At 43.5% G+C, this 27,018-nt stretch overlaps 1 protein-coding gene across 7 annotated transcripts; it reads right to left on the bottom strand.

The window, feature by feature from the left end:
• Positions 1-12: 12 nt before the first annotated feature.
• si:dkey-121a11.3 lies at positions 13-27,016 on the bottom strand. Of its 7 annotated transcripts, XM_040127890.1 has the most exons (12): positions 26,561-27,016; positions 24,364-24,791; positions 24,173-24,221; positions 16,639-17,104; positions 16,356-16,413; positions 14,485-14,604; positions 12,483-13,435; positions 9,959-10,061; positions 7,728-7,923; positions 7,101-7,210; positions 6,135-6,307; positions 14-1,062 (listed from the first exon to the last, which is right to left on the bottom strand). In XM_040127890.1, the coding sequence occupies exons 6-12, from the start codon at positions 14,547-14,549 to the stop codon at positions 866-868; spliced, it is 1,797 nt and encodes a 598-aa protein (XP_039983824.1). In that variant the 5' UTR covers positions 14,550-14,604; positions 16,356-16,413; positions 16,639-17,104; positions 24,173-24,221; positions 24,364-24,791; positions 26,561-27,016; the 3' UTR covers positions 14-865. The 7 variants fall into 7 exon arrangements, with proteins under 7 accessions (XP_039983818.1, XP_039983819.1, XP_039983820.1 ...); XM_040127888.1 differs by having other exon boundaries at positions 16,639-17,100; positions 24,173-24,791; XM_040127887.1 differs by having other exon boundaries at positions 24,173-24,791; positions 26,755-27,016.
• Between the last annotated feature and the right edge of the window lie 2 nt (positions 27,017-27,018).

Genomic DNA, 27,018 nt, shown 5'->3' with positions numbered 1-27,018 from the left:
ACTGCAGAGGTTTCTTTAAATACTGCAAAAGTTAATATGCGAGTCCTGAGGACAACAAAAAGCTGGGAACAGCACTGACTGGATTAAATAAAATCACTTAACGTTATATTGTTATTAAACATGACAACAGGCGTGAAGGTGAAGAAAAGTGAAACAAGAATCCAAAGCTCAGAAAGGTTTTTAATGTAAAGTCAGCAGATTAACCTGCTGATGTTTTCACTTCATGTTTGCACTTGTATGTCCCATAATGGCCAGTATGACCAGTATGAGGGGTGATTAAAGCAAACAAACCAGTTTCAGTGTCCAGCTGGACGCTGTTGTTTTAAGACTTGACAAACTGTGTACCTGAACTTTACATTTCTCTCTTCTGACCATTTAGAAACACATTTGTTGCTCTTAAAAGCTTCATAAACACAAACTCTGCGTTTAACTGCTGATTTTTCTGCTGTGAACGTCCCTCACCTGGACTGATCTACCTGTAGACCTGGAGGCTGTGAAAACGGAAGATGGAGAATTTGATTTCCTGTGTAAAACAACAGGATGGGGGGTGGGGGGTCCTGTGGAAGGTTAAAGGTTGTGGTTGTGCAATTAAGTTCTGGTTGGACCACCTGCTCTGTCGTGTCACTCATGTTACAGTCAGCTCGGTCTGCTTGTTGCAGTTTTTGCAAGAAGTGCATCAAAGTTCATTTTCAGTTTGGTTCACTTTGTGTTCAGTGCGTTAGGGAGCTAAAGTTCTGGTTGGGTCAGGTGTCACAGGTGTGGTTTGGTTATCAAGCTGAGTTCAGGTACACTGGTTTAAGTTGTAGTTGCAGTCAGGTGGTGTCATGGTTATTGTGGTCGTAATTACTGTCAGGTGGGGTTGCAGTCACCGTGGAATGGTCCTCTGGTGTCGGAGGACCCGGACAGTAGCACAGGTGCTCTGGGTCAGCAGGTGGGTCACTTGGTCCAGACTGAGACAGGCCACCTTCTCCCCATTCACCTCCAGGATCTCGTCTCCAACCGAGAGCAGACCCGCATAGAGCTTCTCCGTACTGCTGTCCATCATGTCTTCCACATATACACCTACAATACACATTATTATACTGTTGATGGTGTATTAATAATACACTGTTAATGCAGTACTAGTACGCTGCTAATGCAGTATTTGTACGCTATTAATGCAGTATTAATACATTCTTAGAGAACAGGACAAACTATTAAAAAAAGAAACAGAAAAAAAGTAGACGTTTCATTGTGACCAGACCTGCAGTACTTATGTAGTAATAGTAGCAGTACAAGCCCTAACAGTCTCAGAGCTGAATTGTTAACAGACTCATTGAACTTTCAGTTTTACTCGTTTTATTTTGCTATGTTCTGATATTTATTCTGGAACATTTTCTCATTAATATCCTTTCATCCATTTTCTGCTGCTTGTCATGGTCCAGGTCTTGGCAGCAGGCTGAGTATAGTAGTCCTGACGTCCCCCTAACCAGCCACGTCCTTCAGCTTTTCCTAGAAGATCTCGAATTCATACATCTCAGACTTTGTCAGGATTTGTGACGCAGGCTGGAGTTAGTTTCACAGCCTCACAGTGAGATCTTTGACCACCGAGAAGCGATTTCACCAAAATTATTGTTGTTTCTGTGAAGAAAAGTTGCTGCAGGGTATAAAAATCGGTAAATCTAGCGACAGAGGCACTAAATTGGCAACACCGCCTGTAAACTACTCCCTGATTATGCAATAGAGACTGTTTGCACCAAATCATTTTGAAAGAGCAACAACCGATGGGAAAACTCCAACATTCGGCCAGCCGACTAATGGTGAAACATCAGCGCTCAGTCATGTGGCATTCGGCTGACCAATTGTGTAATTTCATCACTCACTCACTCGCTTACTCAGCGAAATTTTCGTTTATAGGGCTGGCCCTGCTGTTCTGGTCCAGCCAATAATCTGAGGAATCCTGCCTAGAACTCAAGAAGAAGAACTAAACTTTTTTGTTGCTGACTGAATCAAGAAGAGTCAAACCAACCCTCTACATCCAAATTGTGGACATTACTAGTATCCTGTGGAGGCTTCTGGCTCTATTCAGCTGAACTTTGGGCCTAGTAGGCAACTCAAAGCTTCTAACAACATCAATGAGGAATATGTCACCTTGGCTCAAGTGCGTGAATTGTTGGAACAGCAAAAAGACTTCTACAGAAATTTGCCTGAACAGGAAAAAAATCTTCAAAACTTGTGTAGAGATCATAGTTGATTCTTCAAACAGGAGGACTGATCTGTCAAAACAAGACTATGATCTTAAGGTGAGTATAGAAGTGATTCAAAAGGACTTTGACGATTTTAAAATCTCATGTAAGACAGGAAGAGTCTGTAAAATAAAAGGTGTCTGAAGAAAAAGTGAGAAAACCATTCATTGAAAAACTAAAACTGGATCATTTGAAAATAGAATTGGATTGGGCTCATAGGAATGGGAAGCCAGTGTCATCAAAAAACCCCCGATTTTTCTGTTATTGCTTTATTAGAAACAAGGTTTACATAGGACTCTAGAGAAATTTTTTAAAGTACCTAAATATAATTTGGTTCCCTATGTAAGAGAGAATAGATCTGGAGTTGGAGTATCTCTGTTTATTCATCGTGACTATGAATTTAAAATTAGGGCTGATCTCTGTGAAATCAGATAGGGCTGAGGTGGAATCTGTTTTTTTAGAGCTCCCTGGTGAAAAGAATGTTATTCTTGGTGTTATTTATCACCTACTCTAGCATCAAAGAATTTACTAAAGGTTTGTCCAGTTCCCTTGACCATGATAAACAATGAGGATAAACTCATAAACTCATGTTATATTTTAGGAGATTTCAATATAAACCTCTTTAAAAATAAATTAAATGCCCTTACTGGGGATTTTCTCAATATTCTTTATCCTTTTTCCCTCCAATTCACAAACCTACACCAGTTAAAGAAAATTCAGTAATTCTGATTGATAACATCTTAACTAACTCTTTGATATAAGGAATGAAATATGGGGTCAGGTCATTTTCCCATATTCCAGTAGTCTTTAATCAAGGTTAATAGACCTAAACACACCAAGAAAATAATTCACAAAAGAATTATGAGCTAGTAAAATATTTCTAAATTTAAAGTGTCAATCTTGAAGATTTCAGTCTTGGTTGATTTGGTGACACTTGTAGTTACTGGTGGTAACAGCGAATCTGGTCTAATACTACATGTCCCAGAATTCTGGGGGCAGCAAAACAAACTTGTGGTTTAATACTCAAATCACTCAAATTTCAATTCACTGATTAGGGAAGCCTTAGTCATTAAGAGTTAAGAAGCTTAAGTCAAGATAGTCAAGAAGCTCCTCGGCGGCAAAGCGCCAGGTGTGGATGAGATTCGCCTTGAGATGCCCTAGGCTCTGGATATTGTTGGGCTGTCTTGGCTGACACGCCTCCTCAGTGTTGCATGGAGGTCTGGGACAGTACCTGTGGTGTGCCAGACTGGGGTGGTGGTTCCCTTTTTCAAAAAAGGGGGACCAGAGGGTGTGCTCCAATTACTGGGGGATCACACTGATCAGCCGCCCCGGGAACATTTATTCCAGGGCACTGGAAAGAAGGCTTTGACCAGTTGTCGAACCTCAGATTCAGGAGTAGCAATGCGGATTCTGTCAGTGGACCAGCTCCTTACCCTTGCATGGTTGCTGAGGGGATTCATGGGAGTTTGACCATCCAGTCTACATGTTTTTTGAGGACTAGGAGAAGGCTTATGGCAGCGTTCCTCGGGGGACCCCGTGGGGATTACTGTGGGAGTATAGGGCACCTGGGCTGGTGCTACGAGTCATCCGGTCATTGTAAAATCAAAGTGAGAGTTGTGTCCATATTCTCACCACGAAGTCAAGCAGTTCTCTTCAGTTAGTGTTGGACTCCGCCAAGGTTGCTCTTTGTCTCCGATCCTTTTTGTGATCTTCATGGACAGGATTTCAATGTGCAGCTGGGGTGAGGGGAATGTCCAGTTTGAGAACCTCAGCATTGCATCTTTGCTGTTTTTCATTTGGTTCTGTTGGCTTCATCAGACTGTGATCTGCAGCATGTACTGGGGCGGTTTGCAAGTGGCCAGGATGAGAATCAGTACCTCTAAATCTGAGGCCATGGTCCTCTGCCAGAAAATGGTATATTGCTCCCTCCAAGTCAGGGGTGAGCTGCTGCCCCAAACAAAGAGGTTTAAGTATCTCGGGATCTTGTTTACGAGTGATGGTAAACTGAAGTGCGACATTGACAGGCGGATCAGCGGTAATGCAGATGTTGTACCAGACCATTGTGGAGAAGGACGAGCTGAGCTAAAAGGCAAAGCTTTAGAAAAACCAATTGATCTACATTCTGACCCTCACCTATGGTTATGAACTCTGGGTTGGGACCGAAAGAATGAGATCGCGGATACACGCGGCCAAATGAGGTTCCTCCATAGGGTGTCTGGGCTCAGCCATAGAGATGGGGTGCGGAGCTTGGACATACGTAAGGAGCTTGGAGTAAAGCCACTGGTCCTCTGCATAAAAAGTAGCCAGTTAAGGTGGATTGATTGGGCTGCCTCCTGGGCTCCTTCCTTTGGAGGTTTTCAAGGCACATCCAACTGGGAGGAGACCCCGGGGTACACCCAGAACTCACTGGAGGTATAAAGTTATCCCATCTGGCCACGGAATGCCTCGGGATTCCATAAGGAGGAGCTGTAAAATGTTGCTGAGGAGAGGGACGTCTGGACTACCCGGCTTAGCCTGCTGCTACCCCGGATACACGGAAGAAAATGGATGGATGGATATTTTGTTACTATTAGTTTACCATTGCTTTTAAGTAGTCATATTATTTTCTGTATGTTAATTTCAGGTTCTATAAAACTTGTAAAATTTTAACATTACTTAGGTAGAGGGGTCAAATAAGCCCACTGGGTTTTCTGCCTCCCCCTGCACTGTATATTAATTGTAATTTTCTGTGTATTTTTTACATTGTGCAAAAATAAATAAAAGTAAAAACAGATCTTCACCTTTAGGATCAGCTCCCTCTTAACCAACACATTCTGATACAGAGTCCCCATCACTGCTGACTCTGCACCAGTCCAACTGTTGATTTCAGCTCCATCTCACCCTCTTTGGCGAACTTGACCCTGACATACTTTAACTCCTTCATGTGGGGCAGAGACTCCCTCCCAACCTGAATGGAACAATCCACTGGTTTCCAGCAGTGGACCTCAGGACCTCAGACTGGGAGGTGCCTGTAAACTGTCCCAGTGCTCCCTGGAGGTCCCAGTCTGATAAAACCAGCAGAACCGAAGAGATACAATCACAAGGCCACCATCTCGACATCTCTGGATTCACATGTGGATCTCCATTCTAGTCCTCAGCTGTGGTCCTGGTCCTAACCCTAATCCTGTGGTTCTGGTTTCTGGGTAGCGACTGAAAGAATGAGATGGTGGATCCAATCAGCTGAAATGAGGTTCCATGGCTGGGGGTCTGGACAGGGTCCAATCCCTCCAATGATCTGTAGCAGTCTATGTAGTATTGTCAGTAGTACTATAATGCTTTCATACATGGAATGCAACCCTGAATTTATCTAGACGTTACCTGGAGGAGCTGTCTGTGAGAATGCAATGTCTGAATCAGTTGGACCAGAAATTAAATGGACTTTACCCTAACAGCTCCCTAGTACAAAGTCTGTTTAATGTCCAATTGAGCTGATGTGTGAATAGAGCTGGTCACTGTCTGGTGAATTCACAGAGCATGAATGGGCGTCTCAATGACATTTCTATCATGTGACTGGTGCAAAACCAGAAGAAAACAAACATCCAAGGGTGAAGAAAGGTCAGAAATGACACAAATAAAAATGTCTAATTGGAGAGACAAAGAGATTAAGGAAATTCTGTCGGTTAGGGTCGAAGCTGAAATCGTTAGACAAATTCAAGGAAAGGCAAGAGATTAGGTTGTTTATGAGCCCCCCCTTTGCCTAAACCAGAGTATTTCCAGTATGTGAGAACGTGTCTGAAATGGACAATCTCCTGTTGTGTGCTACATGTGTGAAAGGGCAACTCTGGACAACATCTGGACAATCAGTGACAGACATTGTTTGTTCATATGAGAAAACAGCTTTAGTAGTATTTTTTGTAACATTTTCAGTACCAGTGTCGGGTCGTCCTCTCCCTCGGCTGATGACGAAGCCGTACGTTTGGTTCGTTGGTCGACTCAGTTCTAACAGGAACGTTCCATCAGAACCAACCTGAAGAACTCGACCAACAGAACGTAAAGAACAGGGACTACCAACGTCCTCGACGCTCAAACAACGCTGCAGGAACCTGAGAGAGAAACTGAAGCTGTGATTGGCTGTTACATGTTTGCCTCCACGAGACCGGTTGATTTGAGTCTCTCTGGGGCCTGGACCACGAAGTGCATTTAGCTCAGTCAGGCTCTCTTGGGGTTACCTGGCTTCATTAAGTCCGATATTGGCCGTCCTGGATCACCTGTATCACCTGGATCTGATAACTCTGGATTTAATAATCTGTCTACGAGGGAATTCATGTGAAAGGTGGAGTTGTTAATGAGAAGTGACTTGGTCAGAACGATGAATGAAGTGATTAATATGAGATGAGATGAAACAGTTATCATCGTGCTGTTCTGAGCTGCAGTGATGGAATCAGAGTAAAGGCACTGATGCTGTCAGGAATCCGAGAATCTTTACAATGCAGCTCTTATCGTTATTATATATTTATTCAGTGATAAACTCTCCCACTGTTTGTTTTAAAGCCAGAGTGGACACATGGAAAGTCTGCAACAGCAAAACATTTCTACTATTCTATAATAATATCTACTGCTCTTTATCATCTGTCACTTTCTTGTGAACACTTTTGTCCCTGTCAGGATCCTGTAGCAGGAACTCATTATTTCCAGTGATCTGATTAGTCAGTGGTCAGGCAGTTATCGGGTTTTGATCTGATCCTCTGAAGATAACATGTAGCATTGGATACCGTGGTGATCCTCCCCAGTTACCATGATGAAAATCTGAGTGAAGCCCAAAGAACTGTATAACCCACTGAGCTTGCTTTGTGGTTCAGGCCCCTGGAGAACTGATCATAAAAACAGGTGAGTTACCTGTCAGCAGCTGGTTTGTAGTCAGCAGAGCGATCTTTCTTCTTCTTCTGTTCCGACCCAAAACTCTGAACTGACGACAACTTCCTCAACTGCAAGAAAGGCGACCCCTTCTGGACAGACAGGGAACAAACAGGTCAAAGAAGAAGAAGGAGGAGGAGGAGGAGGAGGAGGAGGAGGAGGAGGAGGAGAAGGGGAAAGAGAGGAAGTAGCAGGAGAAGAAGAAATAGAACAAGAAGGAGAAGAAGGAGAAGAAGAAGGAGAGGAAGAAGGACAAATAAGACAAAGGAAAGAGAGAGAGGAAAGAGAAGGAGAAATGGAAGATGAAGAGTGAAGAAAACAAGAGAAAAAAGAAAAAGAGAAGAAGAAGGAGAGGAACGAGGAGAAGAACAAAAAATAAGAAGAAGAAAGAAAAGGAGAGGAAAGAAGAAGAACAAGACGAAGGGGAAAGAGAAGACAGAAGAAGAAAAGGTTGAGGAAAGGGAAAGAGGAGAAGAAGGAGAAGAATAGGATAGAGTAGCAGAGAGGAAGAAGCACATGAAGAGAAGAAGGAGAGGAAGAAGATGTAGAGGAAAGAGAAGAAGCAGGAGAAGAACAAGGGCAACCCTTGTCAACTGATGATTTTCTCACCACATTCAGCGACTGAACTGACGGATATTTCCTCAGCAGGTTGGGGGGGGCGGGGCCTGGGGGGGTGGACTCTGATGCCAAGGGGCGGGGCCTGTTGCTGAGTCGATCGAGACTGCCAGTTCGCGTCCTGTTGAGTGTGACGGTGGAGAAAAGACGACGCAGAGAAAGTCGAGAGGATTCATCTCTGCTGCTGAAGCTGAAGGACAGATGGTTAATTATCAGAAAACTCTGTGAAGTGAAACTCAGAAAAAAATAAAACTCTGAAAACTAAAACTGACATGACCTGCCCCTCTCACTGACTTTATGCCTGGACTCGGTTCTGTGTTTTATTTTGAAATTACTGTCCATACGTGTCTGTGACTTTACTTCCTGTCTTTGTGGGGGGTGTTTTTTCCCGCCTTTTGTGATTAGTTTCACCTGTGTCCTATTGTCTTCCCCTCACTAGTGTATTTAAGTCTCTGTGTTCCCTTCGCTCCTTGTCACTTCGTCTGTGTTCGCTCCCTCGTGTTTCTCTGGGGATTTTTCTACCAACGTTTGATTGTCTGTTTTGTTCCTAGTTCAGCTCCTCAGTTGTCCTCGTGTTTATTTTCCTCCCTCCTGGATTCCTGTCTGCCATCTAGTTCACCTGAATCACTAAGTTCATTTCACTCATTAAGGAGTCACTTTTCTCATCCAGCATGCCTCTGTTTGTGTCTGCATTTGGGTCCAGAAATCATTGAACATTCTGTCAGTGAAATTCTTCAGTCTCAGCTGTTGTTACCTTCATCTGCCATGCTTCTGTCCATGAAACTGACTCTGATCTGTTGTACACAGGGTGGTTTACAGATTTTACATCTGAGAAAAACACAGCACTGATATCAGATCAGTTTTATTTATCACCAAATAATCTGAGCTCAGGTGTCAGAATCATGTTTCTAACCAAACTGACGCTTCAGAAGTGAAGAATGAATTTGCAGTCTCAATCTCTCAGCCGACATGGATGAGAAAAATGTAAATTTGGACATGGACACTTCTGTTACTACTGGATGATCTGTGTGAAAACCCAAATACAGGTAATGAAGGGACCTAGAGGTGGAATTGCTTTGCTAACTGTTAGTGTCCAAATCAATCTCACACCACAGCGGGAGCCTGACCTAACCAAACTCATCAGTTCATTCAGTGTGAAACTAGATCCAGACCAGTTAAAAAAAAACAAAAACTGGATCAATAAACCAGTTTAACCTGCTGCAGGTTATCTCACCTAGACTCTACAGAGCAGGTGAGTTTATAATGTATTTATTTGTGTTTTCAAAGTTATTTTATAGTGTGAAAAGTGTATAAATTGAGAGGTGACGAATAAAACGTCAAGGTCATGTCCATCAGGTTCCTCAAATGCAGAGGAATCAGGACTGTCTCTGGTTCCTCTGTCTCTGGATGATGATCTGTCAATTCCTCCTTCACAACACCAGGAGGATTTAACCTCTCCCTCACCAGCTGTTCATCCAGATGCTTGTCCCCACCCACCTGGACTACTGCACCTCCCTCCCTCCTGTCTGTCATCAGACCTCTGCAGCTGATCCAGAATTCTGCTGCCCACTTGGTTTTCAACCTTCCTAAGTTGTCCTCTCCTGTCCTCCGTTCACTACACTGGCTCCTGATGCTGCTTCATCCAGCTCAGACTCTGCTGGTCTACAGGGTGGAGAAGGGAACTGATCCATCCTTCCTCCAGTCCCTGGTCAAAACTTACACCCCGACCCGACCACTGTGTCCTCTGCCTCTGGATGTTTAGCCATCTCATGACTCAAAGGACCCTGTGGTCCCTCATCTGGCTCAGACTCTCCTCTGTTCTGTATCCACAGTGGAGGACTGGACTGAAGTCAGGACAGCAGAGTCTCTGACTGTCTTCTACTGCAGGATTAAAAGCACTGAACACCTCCTGCAGGCACTGACTGATGTCTGGTTTCCTTAAAACATGTCTGAGCTTCTCTGTGCTGCAGCTTTGAATATGATTTTTAGTTATTTTGTTTAAAGTAAAACTGGTTCTGGATGAAATCCAGCTCTGATCACCTGATTTGGTTTGAATGAACTCATCCTCAGTCACTGACAAATGAATGTGATGTAGTTGATGACCTTTTGGTCCTCTGACAGTTTATTACAGGTGTAGTGGTACTGTAGTGTGATTTCCATGGCGACACATCTACATGTGAGGTGTTGAATCATGACGTCCAGCAGGGGGAGTCGTACACACTCACTGTTCGGGAGGTGAAGTGTCGGCACTGTGGAGCTCTGCTCTTGTGGGCTGTTTAACCTGTCCGTCACTGCTGCTCTCTAGGGTGAGCGGGGCTCGGCTCTCAGCTGTAAGCCAATCAGAAGATGACACATTAGTGTGTTTACAGGTATGTGTGATGTGATGCAATGTAATGTGATTTAACTTGCAGGTGGCATCATCAATAATTTGATCATTTTCTAACCTAGAAAATACAGCAGTCAATCCAGGTCCAGATCTAACTACACCTGGATGAAATGATTTGAGTCACATCAACAGATTTACAGCAGTTATTTATATTTTCATTGATTCTGACGTGGTGCTATAACGATCCTCAGCTGTCTCATTTATCTTCATTAACCAGCTCAGTCAGAGCAGTCGGTTACCTTCTCTTTGTTGACAGCCTTTTAATCTGTCGTGATAGTAACGCAACAATGATACTGATGCATCACAGCAATACTGATGCACTGCAATAGCGCTGTTACTAATTTCACAATGACACTGATATGAACCCATCATCTCCTGCATTTGTTGTCTTATTTACTTATTTTTTTTAATATTACATGTTATTGTTACATTTCTGATGAGGTGTGATGAAGGAGAACAGCTCAGAAAGCTACGAAGAGTCACAACAGCAACGCTTTTCTGGAGCTTTGTAGTTAGTTTGGTTTGGATGTGTGTAAAAGATAAGGATGGATCCCTGCACAGGTGAAGCAGTGAAAAGTCCGACAGTGTTTTACACATGTAATGAGACTGAATGACTCTGATCACTGTAGTTTGTCTGAATCTTCAGTAGACACAGCTCCAACATTAGAAACTGCGGCTGCTACATGTTTTTAGTCACACATGACTGCTGCTCAACCATGTTATTCAGTTAAAATTATATTTCAGAAATATTAAAAGACTACTCAACTAGTTGAACTATTTGTTCTATTTTGCAAAAACTTGTGAAATAAAGAGTGATAAATCTGAAGATTTTCAGTCATCTAGGTCATGGTATTTCTAAATGTTATATGAAAGCACCTGGACTTGCTTGAGGTCCTTGAAGACGTTTCCCTGCTCCTCAGAAAGGCCTCTTCAAGCAAATCCAGTTGACCTCATTTAAAGTACATAAGGAAAAAACGGAGTGATACGCTGCTACGCTCTACACTGACTAATAGTACTGCTGTACTGAATTCTGCACATGTATGTGTTTCATACTGTGTATTACATCTGGCGCTAAGTGACACGTTTTGCATCTGTAACTGTATATGGTTTATAGAAGTCAGACTGGACACCTGTACTATGAAGCAGGAATTGTGATTAGCAAAGTAACTTCAGGTTTAAGCCTGGGTTTTCAGGGTTACGATGGTGGTTCACTTCGTACCGGAGTACATCGCCAAAGTAACTTGTACTACGCGCCTAACCTGCTCCGGAGCAGGTTAACTTCAGAGGACCAGATCAAAACCGGTCAACAGCCCAGTTACTGACCAATCGGATCACTGGAAAACAAGAGTCATCGTTCCTGCAGGATCCCTACGTGGACAAAAGAGTTTGCAATAAAGTGACACATAATAAAGAGCAGTAGATATCTTTACAGATCAGTGGAAATGTTTTGCTGTTTGAGGCTTTCCATGTGTCCACTCTGGTTTTAAAACGGAGCTTATAACAAATGGTGGGAGAATAATCACATGAAATAACTACACGATATCTAGTATAGCTTCATTTTAATTGCACAAAGATTCTATGATTCCCGTCAGGATGCCTGACCGTGTTGATGATTTTTCTCACTGCAGCTCAGAATAACATGAAAATCTGAGATGACAAATGGAAATAAAAACTAAACCCTCTTTTATTAGAAAAATAATCCACACACTGTTAAATATTTCCCATGATTATAAATGAACATGTCTGTCAGACTGACCTCACCAGACATGAACTACTACTCTCCTCTCTGCTTTGGCAGCACAAACAGTTTGACGTTAGTTACTTTTCTTTTTTTTTTTAAAGCTGCATCACATTTTCATAGTAGTTTGTTCAACATCAGAGAAAAGAATAAAAAATAAGAAGCTTATTCATTTATGTAATTATTTAGAGTATAACCATAGCCTGACTTTAACTGGAAACTATTCCTCGTGTTTTTCTATTCTCATTATGTGATCACATTCTTGACATTTCACCTTGTTGAATATCACTTTTTGGGCTGTTGCCGTAACTGAATGTACCTGCAGGTATCATCCTTTCCTCTTATATCATATTAACTACTTTATTCGTGGTTCTGATGATGTTGCTGTATTTAACATCTCCGCCTCTCTCACACAAACGTGCTCATAACCAGCCAGAGTTGACGGAGCCAGTTGATAACCAGCTTTGTGATACAGGTTATCAACGACAGCCAATGTTAGGCTCAGTGAAGCCAGATAATGTAAAGATATCCTGGGTATGTTGAACTTGCTTCATAGTACAGGCCTTGGATGTAAACAGTTTACGTCAAACTGGATGTAGATGTGTGCATATGTAAATATTCTGACCTGTTGTGTCTGAGCTCCTCTCTGAGGAGGAAGAAGAGTTCGTCATCCTGAAATCCACACATCCCCCCTCTTCCACACAGGGGCTTCTCTCCTTCAGCTCTGCCCCAGATCGGAGCTCTCTGTGGGGCTTGGCTGCTGCAGCTCTCCCTTGCTCCTCCTGGTCCTGGTTCAGATCCTGTCCTGCCTTTGTGCTGCTGAGCCTGACACTCTGTGACATCAGCAGTGATGGAGAAGATGAGGAGGAGGGGCATCTGAAGATGGGTGTGGTCAGCGGGTCAGGGGCGTAGGGGTTGATTGGCAGGTCTGTGGTGGGCATGGCCTGGTTTCCATTAAGTTCCACCTGATTGGTACTCCTCCTCACCTGCATGTTGGAGACACACCCTGAGACACCCCCTCCTCGCGGGGATCTGATCTCACCAGGTGTGACAGAGCCAATGTAGGTCTCTCTGATTGGCTCAGTCCGCAGGTTGAGTTGGGGCCGGAACAGGCCCTGCCCCCTGTCATCAGGTACAGGTGGTTTTAGACAGAGGTTCAGGTTGACTCCACCACCTAAAATTTTCCCACAGGAGTCACACTGACCTGCAACCCACACCCCCCCTGCTCCCGCAGCTGGCGTTTGTCCTCTGTGCTGTCGGTCAACATCATACTGTGCCCCATGCAGACCCACCTCTGCCCTGCTGTTGATGTACAAGTTCAGGTCTGGTTTGGAGACCAGGACACCTGTCCCCCGTTGTCCCGCCCGCCTCCTCTGCCACTGTCTCTCCAGGTAACGAGACTCCGCCTCTGTCTCTGTCTCATCCTCGAATCGCAGACGACGAGTCGGAGACACTGCCGGGCGTCGCCTTGTTGACCCCACAGCCAATTCGCTGCTGGACGATTCACTCAGGTGTCCTGAATGAGAGGACACGCCCTCCAACCTCACCTGGATGACAGGATGCAGTCTGACCCCCGACCTGTGAACAGACCACAGTTAGAGGGTAGCAGGGTTAGAGTCAGGACAGCTGGCCTGACCAGTTTACCGTGATGGAAGGATTAATTTATTTAAAATACTAAAACGTCCGGGGCCAGCATTGTCATGCCATGAGCATGTTATTGGTGGGTCCACTGCAGGTAAAACTGGGCAGGTACATTCCAGTTACCTCTTTACATTTTAAATCTGGTGCCGAGTAAAGTTTCAGTTTTTATCACTTAGGTCTTCACTGCTGCTACCTGAGTTTTTTTTAGATTTTATTTTAAACAAATTTAATCAGGCTTGTTTTCATTTTACATCAGTTAGAAGACATTTACACAACTGAAGAACTGAATTTATTTTACAACATGATAGAGCGTGACAGACTTTTATGAAGTGTGGGGGAGTGTGACAAAGTGTGACAGAGCATCATGAACTTAAAGTGTAACGAAGCATTAAAAAATGTGACAGATTGTAACAGGTGGAGTGTGACGATGACTGACGGAGGACAACATCAGCTCGGTCTCATCAACACAAGTTACAACACAGAAAAATATATTTACAGCAGCAACAAACTCAATGCAGCTGAGTTCAAAGAGAAAAACTGCAGCTGTTGCAGATCAACAACAGAGAAAAAAAGAAACAGATGTTCAGGAACAGAGATGGAATCAGATACTAAAACTCTCTGGTTCAGGTTCAGGAAAGATAGAGGTTTTGCTTCAACACATCCTGTCTCATGCTTCAAGTCAGTGCTGACTTTATAATATTTAACCATAAAGACCTCCATCATTCTGAACCTGAAGACAGCAACTCAGAGTTTAAACAAGAGAAACTGTTTCAACAGGATTTAATGTGGGGACACGAAAAACTAATGAAATATGTTGCTATTAATGTTTTACAGATTAGATTATTAAAAACATAATTCAGACACAGGTATGTTTCACTTGCAATAAATCAGTCAAACATAAATGTAACTTCATTTAAGTCACTGTTTTGTTACGAGTCAGCTGGTCTGCGTGTGTGTGTGTGTGTGTGTGTGTGTGTGTTACTCACAGTGTGTGTGTGTCGGGGGTCAGCAGGTTGTGGTCTCCTCTCAGAGGAACACAGCGACGCTTCATACGAGCTCCGTCCTCGCACTGCTGCTGCCGCGGCAACCGAGCTGACACAAAGAGACTGAACACGCGCGCACACACACACACACACACACACACACACACACACACACACACACACACAGGGTGGGGGAGGGGAGAGGATGACATCTGCAGCTCTGATTGGTCGGTGTGACAGAGGAAGGAGGATTAAACAGAGCAGCTCGTCAGGACTAATTAACCTGACGAGACCACAGACTGTTTACATCAGCACACTGTGTGTGTGTGTGTGTGTTCTGTGTGTGTGTGTTACTGCAGCATGACTCTGATCACTGTAGTTTGTCTGAATCTTCAGTATACACAGCTCCAACATTAGAAACTGCAGCTGTTATATGTTTTGAAGAGGTCACAAATGACTGCTGCTCAACCATGTTACTCAGTTAAAATATATTACAGAAATATTAAACGACTACTCAACTAGTTGATTTCTAGTTTGCAAAAACTTGTGAAATAAGTGATATGCTGCTACGCTGTATGCTGACTATTACCACTACTGTACTGAATACTGCACATGAATTAATTTGTGGTTATGTTTTTTTTTTACTTATTTAGTACTGTACATACTGTCCGTGTGTCACATCTGGTGTTTGCTCAGTGAAATAACGCTTTGCATCTGTAACTGTAACAGTATATGGTTTATATAAGTCAGACTGTACGTAAACAGTTTCTGTCAGATGTAGCAGTTTGTGCGCGTGTGTGCGCATGTATGTACACGTCTTTCTATGTTTGTGTGGACTAACTTTAGCTCAAAACCATCACAGTGAGGCTGTCACTGCACTGTGAGGACATTTCTGCACTGTGAGGACATGTTGGCCAGTCCTCAGTACTTTAAAGGACTTTTGTTGCCTGACCGAAGGTTAATTCAGGTCAGAATCAGGTTTACATTAGGGGTTAGGGCCTGGGAATGCATTGCATCAGTGCGGATCCTTACATGTATAGAAAGACTAACACGTGTGATCAGGTGAACCTGCACCTTCCTGCTGAAAGTTTATTAATGAGGCTGAATAGTTTCATTTTGTTTATTTCAAAACTTTAATCAATTTTAGCATTTATGAGAAGAATACATTTAAAAATATCTATGATCAAAATCCACATGATTATGTCTGAGACAAAAAAAATATTGATTTAACTGTAAAAGTTCAAATAAACTCTTCACAAATACTTGGATGTGTTGTCATGAAATATTGAGGGAACAGGTCACACCTGGCCATGAAACTGATTTTCAGTCAACTGTCCAATTACTTTTGAGCCTCTGAAGATAAAAAAATGGCTGTAATTCCTAAACAGTTACTGTGATAGTTTTGTTAAACCCCTTGAATTAAAGCTGAAAGTCAATTCAATCACATCTTGATGACTTCGTTTGGAATCCATTGTTGTGGTGAACAGAGGCAAAATTACGAAATTGTGTCACTGTCTGAATACTTATGGACCTAACTGTATTTCCCAGCATGCACTGTGTTTGTGGTGGTTAGAATTGTCCAGAAAATGTTGTTTTATCTGATACGGAGACAGTTTTATGGTGGTGGTTTGTTACGTTTGTGTTGCAGTCACATGATTTTCCAAATTAAAACTAAACAATGATAGAAAACAGGCCCAACTTCAATGTTCATGGAAAATGTAGTCAAATAAACTACTTGCCTTTAACTTCAATCAACTAAAGTGAAAAGTTGTTTGTTTTTTTTGTTTTACCATGCATATTAATGAGATGCTTTTATCATTTTAACAGAAATGTCATACATGTCCTTTCAGTGTTTTTGTTATTGTTTTTTTTACCTCTGGTTGTTTTCGTCTCTCAGAAGAATCTCAGACCCTGAATCATTCACAACAAAACCTGAAAGAACAACAAGATCGCTGACAGTTCCTCTCATTCTGGTTTTTCATTGGCTGAAAGTGACAGTTAAAAAAAAAACAACAACTAATTTTCCTCCAATCCTGACTCAGATTAAACATTTTATTTTGAGAGTAAGAGCTGTCCCTCTGCCTGTCCTGAACACCTGCAAACTACCTGTGCCTCTGCTTTAAGCCCCGTCCACTTTTCTAAACACCTGCAGTCTACCTGTGCCATTGTGCTCTCTGCTCTCTGAATGGCTGTCATCCAGGTGTGTCCTCTGGTTGGTCAGCAGGTGTTGGAGGATCCTGCGGTTCACCTGCACCCTCTGAGTCAGAGACAGGGGGTTGCTCCTCTTCTGCTCCTCCTTCAGGCTCACATGGTCTCCCCCAGGTGCGACGCAGGTCAAGGTGCGCTCCAGGGGTTCTGGCGCCGAGCATGTGGAGGATGAATCCAGGCTGAAGCTGACCAGACTGACCAGGTTGGTCTGTGAGTCGGCCTCACCTGCTGAGACGCAGACAGATACAGGTGAGTCTTCATCACTGCTGCCGGAGGCAGCGCCAGCAGGGGGCAGCGCCAGACCCAACACCTAAATCCCTGAGCTCTTGGACCTTATCCCCAGGTGGACAGAAGAGTCGGATGACAGGAGGTCAGCGGAACGTCAGGGGTAAAAAAACTTCCAGGAAGAGTCTGTCTGAGCAGGTAAGGAGAGACAGACAGACATATCTGAGAGGAGCAGACACACTTGAGAGGGACGGGCACACTGATGACACCTTAGTTAAAGGAATATTCCAAAATTATATAATTTCCCTCCTGTACAGTATTTGGTCTTTTTTATTTCACACACTCTTCTTCATTTCAAAACCTGCTGCCTACATTACCCACAGTGCACCTGGACCTCTGATAGTTGGGTGGTAGATTTGGGTGTTTTATCTTAGTAGGTGCCTAGAAGGAAAATACCAGGAGTGACCCTTTAAATCATCCTCAGTGAGAGTTGAACAATAATTGAAAAGTTGTTAAAAACAGACTGAAACCTTCTCATGCCAGTCAAACAGCCTACCAAGCTCTGAGCGCCACATTCCCCATTCAGCCCCCTGAACAGTTTGACTTTGCAAAACCCCAAACCTGGGAACGATGGATAAAGAGGTTTGAAAGATTCCGACTGGTCAGCAATCTTCAAGTTAGCTCCATAGCTAATCAAGTGAACACATTAACCTACTACATGGGAGAAGAAGCAAGTCAAGTCAATTTTTATTTATAAAGCACTAAATCATAACAGAAGTTATCTCAGGGCACTTTTCATATAGAGCAGGTCTAGACTGCACTCTTTATAATATTATTTACAGGGACCCAACATTCCCTGATATATTGTGCAGCAGACAATATACTATTTAGCCAGGCCTTGTCTGATGGGAGACAGCAGTCCTTCGTGGTAAAAGACACCTTTTGTGAGGTACTTTGTGGCCAGAAAAAATGTATTATATGAAAGGGAAAGATTTAACCATAGCGTGCAGCAAGCTAATGAGAATGCAGGCTCCTTCATTAGTGCATTGTATGCCGTAGCTGAAAACTGCAGTTAGGGTGTGCTGCATGACGAGTTGATTGGAGACCATCTAGTTGTGGGACTGAGAGACACTAGTCTGTCTGAGAGAATGAAGTTGGACTCTAGAGAAAGCAGTCAATGCAGCAGGACAGTGGGAGGGGATAAAAAGAAAGCAAACAGACCTCAAGGGGGAAACCAAAACTTACACTGATACAGTGACAATAAAGAACAAAGAGCAAAAGCAAACCCCACCTAAGACCTCACATCAAACAAAATACACATCATCAGGTCACAGAAAACAGCAGCGCCCAGCCAAAGAGGTGACATGCCACACATGCAAAAAAAGGACAATACAGTAAAGTGTGCAAATTAGCTAAAGCAGTGCATGTAGTAGAAACTAACGGTGTCTGTAATGAAACACCTTTATCCCTAGGCACAGTTAACGCAGGCACAAACCCATGGTATGCAGATTTGACTATTAGAAACCACAAAGTCAGGTTCAAGATAGACACAGGAGCCAATGGCACCGTCATATCAGCACATATATATTAGAGTATTGATGAGAACCAGACCCATTTGGCTAACTCAGACAGACCACAGTTTGGCCTAGGTGGTACGGCCCTTTTGGTCTTAGGGATGTAATAAAGAGACACTGTGCAAGGGACAGCAGATAATCTGCAAGAATCTCTGTAATAAAAGATTTACACACAGCATTACTAAGCAGATCAGCCAGTGTCAAGCTCAACCGAGTGTCCAGGGCAGATAGCATCAACAAAATTGTGATGGCAGAGTTCTACCCAAAACTGTGTTTAGGAACGTTGGAGCAGCAATACTCCATCAAGCTTAAGCCAAGAGCCACCCCTTTTATCCTTGCAAGTCCAAGAGGGGTTCTTATCCCTGTACTGGGTAAAGTGAAGGCTGAGCTTGAACGTATGGAGAGACTCTGTGTCATCTCCAGGGTTAAAAAGTCAACAGACTTGTGTTCTGTGGTTCCTGTACCAGCACAAAATGGTATTTGTGTTGACCTCACTCGCCTCAATGAAGCATCCTGCAGAGAGGAATACATCCTACCATCAACTGAGCAGACACTTGGCTCTCTTTGTGGTGCTCAGGTCTTCAGCAAACTTGATGCTAATAGAGGGTTGTGGCAAGCTCCCCTGTCCCCTGAGTCAGCAAAATATACAATCTTCATAACTGCTTTTGGACAGTACAACTTCCACAGACTGCCATAGGCATAGCGTCAGTCCCTGAACATTTTCAATGGAGAATGTCCATGATGCTCGACAGAATGCAGGGAGTAGTATGTCACATGAATGACATTCTCATTTGGGGACACTGACATGATGCCAGACTTCACACCATTCTGCACAAACTCCAGGAAGCCGGTGTCACACTGAACATGGAGAAGTGTGAGCTAGGCAAGGGAGAAGTCAAGTTTCTTGGTCATATCTTGTCCACGGATGTAGTAAAACCAGACCCAAATAAGATCAGGACTGTCACAGAGATGAAAAACCCATCTAACACAGGTGAATTAAGCAGCTAACTCTGAATGGTTAATCAGCTGGGAAAATTCATTCCCAGCCTGGCAGAGAAAAATAAGCCACTTTGGGCCTTCTCTCAAAGAAAAATCAGTGGGTTTGGAGCTACACACAACAAAAGGCTTTCGATAAGCTGAAAATCAATCTTACATCACCTCCAGTGCTGACACTTTATGACCCCAAAAAAGAGCTGAAACTTTCCGTGGACACATTTTACAGACTGTGTGTGGTCCTCCTACAGCATGAGTGAGAGCAGTGGAGATGGTAGCATGTGCTCCATGACAAAGACCGAGCAAAGACTTTTTAATACGAAGACATTTCATCCTAAAGCCTGACCACAGCCCACTTGTTAGTTTGTTAGATCACCAGGCACTAACTGAGCTTTGTCTAAGAATCCAGTGGTTTTGACTCAGACTCATGAGATATATATACCCAATCTACAACACTCCAGGGAGAGCCCTGTTAATTTAAGACACTCTAATGTTCACCTGTTAGTCAAAACACGAATTTACAGATCACAGTGTTTACCATGAAGCCTTTATCTAACGTCTATCTAGATGAGATGGTAACCAACCTACCCATCAGTTCAACATACCTCACACAACTGAGAGAACATCTCAAAGAGGAGAGCATTTTTGCAGACATCATTTCCTTTTGCCAGAGAGATTGGCTGGGCCATAGCCAAATCACTGGGCCAGTGAAAGCCTACAGGCCAGAGAGAGCTGTATTCACATTACAAAATGGATTGCTTCTCAGAGGCTTGGGGCTAGTCATTCCTACAGCTATACCCAATACTGTCCAAGAATCATCAGCCAGGGAAACAGTATGGTGGCCTAGCCTGGGTAGCCAACTTAATTAACTGATGAGAAACTGCAAAAACATGCATAAAAGAGTGTGCTAATCCGGTGGAGCAACTATTACCTAGCGAACTTCCGGAGAGACCATGGCAGGAAGTGGGTGTGAACTTATTCACCCCAAACAACAGCAACTACCTACTAGTAGTGGACTACTACTCTAGATTTGTTGATATTGCAAAGCTAACACCAAATAGATCAGAAGAGGAGATAGTGTATCCCATATCCATCTTCTTACGGCATGGCATCCCAGAACTGCTCTACAGTAATAATGGTCCACAGTTCTCTTGCCAACAGTTTGTGGACTTTGCAGCAACCTATGGGTTCAAACACATCACAAGTAGCCCCAGGATTGCTCAGAGCAATGGCGAGGCAGAGTGGCTCTTCTAGACTGTGAAACGACTGCTAAAGAAAGCTCAAGATCCTTACCTTGCTCTGTTCGCCTATAGAACTACACCATTGCCTAACGCCTACAGTCCTGCTCAAATTCTTATTGGACAGAGACTTCGTACACTGATACCCCAGCATCCCTCCCTGCTGACACCAGATCATCCCAAAAGAGCTGTTGTCACCATCAATGAAAAGAGGAGGTGGTTAAAAGACAGAAGACATTGTGTGAGGGATTTCAGTCAGCCCACGTCAAGACAGCAAGCCTGGGTCACAGATGCTAAGACTCCTGGCACAGTGGTGTCGATTCACTCAGTCCAACAGACACCATCTGTATAACAGTGCAGTTTAGGACCTAAATGCAAACATAGACCAGGAGACGATGAATGATTAGAAGGTATTTTATTATAACTAGTGTCATAGATGGTCATATTGCCCAGCTGGAGTTATCTGCAGTTGGATATGGTAGAGGGGCAGGTCAAGGCAGAGCGGAGCAGGCAGCTGAGCAGGGAACAGGAGCAAAGCAGGCAGACTGGCTCAAAGCAGGGGAGAGCAGACAGGGGATAAGCAATCCAGACAGGTAACAACAGGTGAGGATGAGCCTGGACAGGGCTGGTGTTCCAGTTAACAGGCGTAGTGGATCTTTGGCCCAGGCAGAGCAGAGAATTAGCTGAGTTCAGGAAAGCACAAAAACAAACTCAATAATAAAACCAGCTCGAAGTTACACTCTATAACTTTTGCAGTGAATCTTCAACGCACAACACAACACTTCCCCACACAAATGTTGTGATCTATAAAAACAAACTTGACAGGAGAATGTGTGCACCTGTGCAAAACTTTCTACTGTGTACCAACATTTTGGAGACAGGTGAAATTGGTGCTGCAGGTTGAGTTGGGGAATTCAAGCCAGAGGGTTAGAGATGCCTCTCACATTAAATGTGAAAGGCATCATTATATGTATAATGGTGTCTCTCAGACATAAAATTTCACTTCATTTCACATGTTACTTCAAGATCCACTTCATCATAAACAATCAAACTACCAGTGTTATTTGTGCTTGTGCTAGTGAGCCAGAACTATTCCATAAGTGACTCCAGATAGTAAAACATTGAAGCCAACTCAAATCTCAAATCAAATTCTGCTCAATATAATCAGCGCTGTCTCACCGAACAATTCCCCACCACTCGAGCACAGAGGAGAGAGCCGGACTGTATACTACTCAAACTCCTGGTCTGTTGTGGAGCCACTGCAGCTGTTGAAGTGCTAGGATGATGCCGGGATATGGCAGGTGGCAGGGTTCAGGAGAGTCTGGCTTCTGCCTTTTCCCCGATAATAAGCCTGAATATACTGAGTCCTTTTCACCTCAAACACATCAACTAGGCTAACTGAGGTGTGGTGGGGGTGTGGATGTGTGAGGCAGGAGTTGCTCACTGACCACAATGTACCTATGCTAGAGGGCTCTTTGGAGGTAGAGGTCTCTCTACTCCAGGATTCCCCTGAAGCGGACATTGTGTGTGGAGGACCATGGTGGTACTGAGCTGTATCAGTTCGAGCCGTTGGCTCCAGTCCCAGTAACACCCAAAGCGGGAGCTCTTGGAGCCGAGCGTATAGTTAGAGCCGCTCTCTCTGAAAAATGCCGACTGCAAATGTACACATTTGCAGTCGGCATTTTTCAGAGAGAGCGGCAGTGTCAACACACTGCTATGTATAGCAGTGTGTTGCTATTAAGGGACCTGCCGCCATCTGTAGCCACTGCTGAGCCATATGAGAGTCTGAGGGGAAAGACTGCATTTTGGTAGTGCTTCTACAGCCGTCACAAGCACCAGTCCAAACCAATGTGCCAAAATTGAAAAATACTAAGTAGTAGGTTGGCAAAAAATAGTGTACACTCCTATGAATGATGAGTCTCAGTCAGTATATATGGGACAATTAGTGCAGTTTCAAAGACCAAGATTCCTGCTGGGCAGTTATCATTCTTTTTTTATTTATAAATTTCCTGACGCAGATAAATCCCAAACTGTTGATTCTATGTCAGCATTGGCCTCGCGGCCTCGCATCTACAGTTTCAGGATAATTTGAAACCGTAGATGGTGTGTTGAGCCATTTTCAACCCATAAAATGCTGATTTATTTTTTTTTAAACAACTTCAAAAAGAAATGTCAATATCAACACCAGCATTGATGTGGTTAATCACGGTACAGTCACTTCATTTAATTTACAGCTCACAGAACATGTTTAACCATGCAGTACCTCTTTAATTGATGGAGTGTTTTGGACGGAGCATGAGGGTTGCCAAACTGTGCACATTTTCAAGTTGACTGTGATTTACAAAGGGACATTGCATGGAGGTGTGTGTGTGCAGTTTTATAAGTCTGATTACTTTTTCACATATGCCACTTTTGTTAGACAGACAGACACTGAAGTACTGAGATTACTTCTAGTACATCTAGTACATCTAGTACTTCCAATTCTGTTGGTGATTGTACCTATAGTACTACAGAATATTTGAAGAGAGAGTGAATGAGCTTAGTGAACGGTTTTATTCCCTTGATGTTAATTTAAGAGACGTGAAGCTGACAGCAGCAGACCTGAGCAGTTAACACACACACACACACACACACACACTACAAACACCACGCAGAGACACACACAGACACACACACACACACACACACGCACACAGATGGCTATTTCAGTTGAGCATAACAAAACGCTGACATCAGATTTGAATTCACTGTTATTCTCCATTGATATTAAAACATTTTTAACTGAATCCACTGTGACTGTATTTACATCAGTCCTGCTCTGATCAGGTTTTCGGAGGATCCCGGTTCTGTATTTCTTCATTCAACTGACAGTAGATTCATTTTGCAGATATTGTACTAATTCTTATTGAGATGATGAAGTTCATGGTGATTAAATATATTTGATATTTCACAGTGTTATGTTGTGTAGAACAGCTTGTGATCTCTGTGGGGTCAGGTTTTGGGTTAGTTTGTAGTAATAGTTTTAACCGGTGCAGTCAGAGTTGTGTTGTCTTACAGGTTCAGAGGTCACTGAAGGGGACCAGGTAACTCAGCAGAAACAGTTTTGACTCAATTCACACCTGAAAGGTCTTGGCTTTAATGCAGTAACTTCATATTTTACAGTAATACTAAGTAGCGGCACAGAAACATCAGGTCCTGGTCTCAGAGATCTGGATCTGTTGTCTGCAGTCCTCTGATAGGAACCTGGACCCTGTGAACACCTGATCCACATGTGCATAGGTGTGTCGGTAAAGGGGAAATATGATGGTAAATGATTTATGGGATATTTCTTTCAAAAGTGACACAATAACAACCTGAGAGATTCCTTGAAACAAATCAATAAGGGAACTCTTGTCAGAAAGAGGTGAACAGAGTTAATCCTCACCTGTTCAGGTAACTCAGCTAAGGTCTTACCTGTAGACAGACCATCACACAGGATGACGTTCCTCTGCGCTCCAGAGACCTTCAGAACAGATACAGACGTCTCAGAGCCTGCCTATGAGCCAGGTCTGATCCAGAATCACTCTGGTCTTCCTGTGGTCAGAACAGCCTGTCGCTCTGTTTACCTGTCTGTCTGTCTACCTTTCTGTGTTCACTGGTCTCACCTGTGACTCAGTTCTTAACTGTCGATCTTCTCTCCATCTGTCTCTCTGTCCTTCTTCTCTTCTCTCTACTCATGTTTTGGACTTCACCGTTGCCCCTGGAGACACTCAGACCAGCCTCTGATTTGCCGATCACAGACGTTTCCCATGACTGTCAGAGAAGCTGATTGGTGGAGCTGAATAGACCCCGCCTCCTCCAGTAGAGCAGAGGAAGTGTTTGTGTTTCTTCTTCTTCTGGTATTTCCTTTGTTGATTTAAGGATCTGAGAGTGGCTGAGTGTTAATCTGCTGCTGCTCCCTTCACCTCCTTCACCTCCTTCCCTCCACTTCACATCACATCCTTCACGTCCTTGGTCAGAGAAAGAACTGACCCACAGACAGCAGAGAGAGAGAGAACTGACCCAGAGACAGCAGCATGATCAGGAAGATTATCTGAAAGTGGAAAAGATTTTCATTTGAATAAATGTCTGTTAAGTCACTATTTATCTCCCAATGAGGTAACACTGTGGTGACTGAGCCCATGGCCACAGACGAAAGTATTTATATATTTGCAGTTTTATGAACTTGGTGTCTGTGGTGACATTCCCAGAAAAACATGCTGTATTACATTACTAATAATGCAAACTGAACATTTCCTGCTGCTGCAGCTCCACATTAAAAGCTTTTATCTGGCAAAGCACAGATTGACTTTTATTATGAAATTGTCACAGAATGTGCAATGTGTTTGTCAGTGAGCTCACCACCGCTTTCATTCATCAGAAATGCATCCACAAAAAAAGACAACAGTCATTTTGGGCATTTCTCGACAGCGGATCAGCTTGAAATATTGCAGCCACAGCCACAGTGAGCTGTTAGATGAAGAGCTGCAGGCGACAGGCTGCTCACCTCCAACTCCTCAGCCAGGTAACCAGCTTCTTTCACTGTGCCCTACTGTTTGCAGACTCAGGCCGTGTGCAGCATGAAATTACATTTCATTTACTCATTTGGCAGATGCTTTTATCCAAAACGACTTACAAGTTAGGGACAACACTAAAGCAAAGTACAGTAGGAGACCCTGAAGTAAGTACCAAGTGCTAGATTTATTCAAAAGAAAAAGTGCAAGGAGATCTGGTAAAGAAGTGCATAGTTGGGCATGTTAGGGTGTTAGGAGAGGAGGTGCGCTCAGAAGGTATGAGTCCTCAAGAGACTCTTGAAGATAGAGAGGGACGCCCCTGCTCTGATAAAACCTGGTGCCTCGTTCCACCATCGGGGAGCCACAAACAAGAATAGTCTGGACTGTGATTACCTTGTACGCAGGAATGGCAATTCCAGACGACGTTCCTTGGAGGAACGCAGTGACCAAGAAGGAACATAAGCCTCTATGACTGAGTTCAAGTAGATGGGTGCAGACCCAGAAGTCACTCTGTATTCAAGCATTAGTGATTTGAATTTGATTCGGGCTGCCATGGGTAGCAAGGGTAGGTCAATGAGCAGCGGAGTGACATGTGACATTTTAGGCTGATCGAAAACCAAATCATTGTTGCTCACCAAATGATGGAAAAAGGCCATTTATTGTCTGACTTCTTTATTAAAACCACAATAGTTTGTTTTGCTGCCCCAGAATTCTGTGACCCGTAGTAATAATCTACAATTGCTGTTACCAGCAGTAACAACAAGTGTTGCCAAATCAACCAAGACTAAAATCTCTCAGATTGCCACTTCAATGTTTTATTTTGTAAAGGCTTGTAAAGGTTTATCCCTCGGGCGCATGAGAGAGAGAGAGAGAGAGGGAGAGACTGAGACTGCCTCCTGGACCCAAGCCAGAAGATGGTTCCACAGTAGAGGAGCCTGATAACTGACGGCTCTGCCTCCCATCCTACTTTTGGAACCACAAGTAGCCTGTGTTCTGGGAGCGCAGTGTTCTAAAGCGTTGACTAGTTTTTCTGCATCTTTTTGAGACAGGATGTGCCTGATTTTTGCAATGTTACGTAGGTGCAAAAAGGCAATCCGTGAATTTTTGTTTTATGTGGGATTTAAAGGACATATCCTGATCAAAAGTAACCCTGAAATTCTTTATGGAAGTGCTGGAGACCAAGGGGGAAGGCATCATGTAACCGGGCTTCCCTCCCATTCACCCACTGAATCTCGACGTAACGTGGGCGTTTGGCATCAAAACCAACATGCTCGGTGGACGGCCCCCGAGATTTGCTCACAGATCTCACCAGTGCACCTTCCAAGCCTCAGTGGCGGCAAACAACATCACGTTGCTGGTGTAATCCACGATGAAGATGGCCACTGAACCCAAACTCCTGCCTGAACAAGCAGAGGAACTAGGCAAAGCCACCGGTGCCGTCCTCAGCCTCTGTGCATCTATTGCTGTCTGCAAAGCCCGCATCGCAGCATGGCAACAACTCACATCAGAAACGTCTGGCAGAATCTCTCCTCCTCCATCCGTCATGAAGAAGGAGGTCCTGGATAGTCCCATCGTTTTACAAATGTGAGTTTAATAAAAAGACAAATGTTTTTCTTATTTTCTGACATGGAGAATAGACTAACTGTTTTAATTTAAACTTGAATAAAATTAGTATTTTTCCACAAGTTTTTCTTTTCTAACAAAAAAAAGAAAAAGAAAAAAGTGAGTCGTTTGTTGTGACCCCCGCTCCTACATTTCCCACAGTGC

This window comes from Xiphias gladius, chromosome 6 (assembly GCF_016859285.1).
Source record: "Xiphias gladius isolate SHS-SW01 ecotype Sanya breed wild chromosome 6, ASM1685928v1, whole genome shotgun sequence".
NCBI classification, from domain to species: Eukaryota; Metazoa; Chordata; class Actinopteri; order Istiophoriformes; family Xiphiidae; genus Xiphias; species Xiphias gladius.
The sequence above is the reverse complement of the archived record's forward strand: the minus strand, read 5'-3'. Positions and strand labels throughout refer to the sequence as shown.